Source organism: Geospiza fortis, unplaced genomic scaffold, assembly GCF_000277835.1.
Source record: "Geospiza fortis unplaced genomic scaffold, GeoFor_1.0 scaffold1993, whole genome shotgun sequence".
Taxonomy (NCBI): domain Eukaryota; kingdom Metazoa; phylum Chordata; class Aves; order Passeriformes; family Thraupidae; genus Geospiza; species Geospiza fortis.
The window spans coordinates 1-1,235 of record NW_005055201.1 but is presented as its reverse complement, the minus strand read 5'-3'; the positions used below and the strand labels follow the sequence as shown (position 1 = coordinate 1,235).

The 1,235-nt window shown below is 62.2% G+C and overlaps 1 protein-coding gene across 1 annotated transcript in view; it reads right to left on the bottom strand.

Moving 5' to 3' along the window:
* Positions 1 to 1,228, bottom strand: part of LOC102044273 (protocadherin gamma-B3-like) — a gene marked incomplete at its 5' end in the record, with an annotated part of 2,504 nt that extends 1,276 nt beyond the window's left edge. The window contains 2 exons of the mRNA XM_031065759.1: positions 3 to 398; positions 505 to 1,228. Of these exons, the coding sequence (XP_030921619.1) occupies positions 3 to 398; positions 505 to 1,228 (1,120 nt within the window). The remainder of the gene's footprint in view (positions 1 to 2; positions 399 to 504) is intronic.
* Between the last annotated feature and the right edge of the window lie 7 nt (positions 1,229 to 1,235).

Below are 1,235 nucleotides of genomic sequence, written 5' to 3'. Positions count from 1 at the left end.
GCCCGCCGCGCCCGCGCTGCCGCCCGCCAGCCAGTAGCTCACGCGCCCGTTGGCGCCCGCGTCCGCGTCCCGCGCCTGCACGCGCAGCACCAGCGCGCCCGCCGCGTTGTTCTCCGCCACGTACGCGCTGTACGCCGCCTCCTCGAACACCGGCGCGTTGTCGTTCACGTCCGACACCTCCAGCACCAGCTCCCTGCTGCTCCACAGCGCCGGCCTGCCCCGGTCCCGGGCCACCACCGTCACGCGCTGCTCGGACGCCTGCTCGCGGTCCAGCGCGCCCGATGTCACCACTTTGTACGAGCCGCCCGACGACGCCACGATCGACAGCGGCGCCTCTCCCGACAGCTCGCACGACACCTGACCGTTCTCGCCCGAGTCTCTGTCCCGAACTTTCAGCACGCCCACCACGGTGCCCACCGGTGCATCTTCAGGCACGGGACTCGAGAGCGACAGAATCGTAATTTCGACCGTTCTCGCCGGAGTCTGGATCTTTCACATTCAGCAGGGCCACCACGGTGCCAGCCGGCGCGTCCTCGGGCACTGGGCTCGACACCGACAGCAGCGTGATCTCGGGCGCGTTGTCGTTCTCGTCCATGATATCTATTTGCACTTTACAATGTGACACTAAACCCCCGCCATCCTTAGCCTCCAGGCCGAAGATGTATTTATTCTTCTCCTCGAAATCGAGGGGACCCGCTGTCCTCACTTCCCCGCTCTCACTGTCGATAGTGAACAACGCCCTGACGGAGTCCGGGACACTGCCAAAAGAGTAGGAAACTCGCCCGTTGCTGCCCGCGTCCGCATCCGTCGCCAGTACCCGCAGCACCACCGACTCCACTGGAAGATTCTCTGGCACTCTCGCCTCGTAGAGGCTTTTCCTGAACACGGGTGGGTTGTCATTGGCATCTGTAACGTTGATGCGAACTTGGACAGTCCCGGACCTCGCAGGATCCCCACCATCTACCGCCATCAGCACCAGCTCAAAGGAACTCTGCTTCTCCCGATCCAACACTCTCTCCAGTACTAATTCCGGCTGCTTCTTACCGCCCGGCTTTTCCTTCACTGACAGTGAAAACGACGGGTTGCTAGTGAGTTGATAAGTCAGCAGCGAGTTGCTTCCTGCGTCTAAATCTCGGGCCATCTCCAAAGGAAAACGAGCACCGGGGAGCGTCCATTCACCAATCTCGAGGTCCAGAATTGCCTTCCTGAACACCGGGGAGTTGTCATTCACGTCC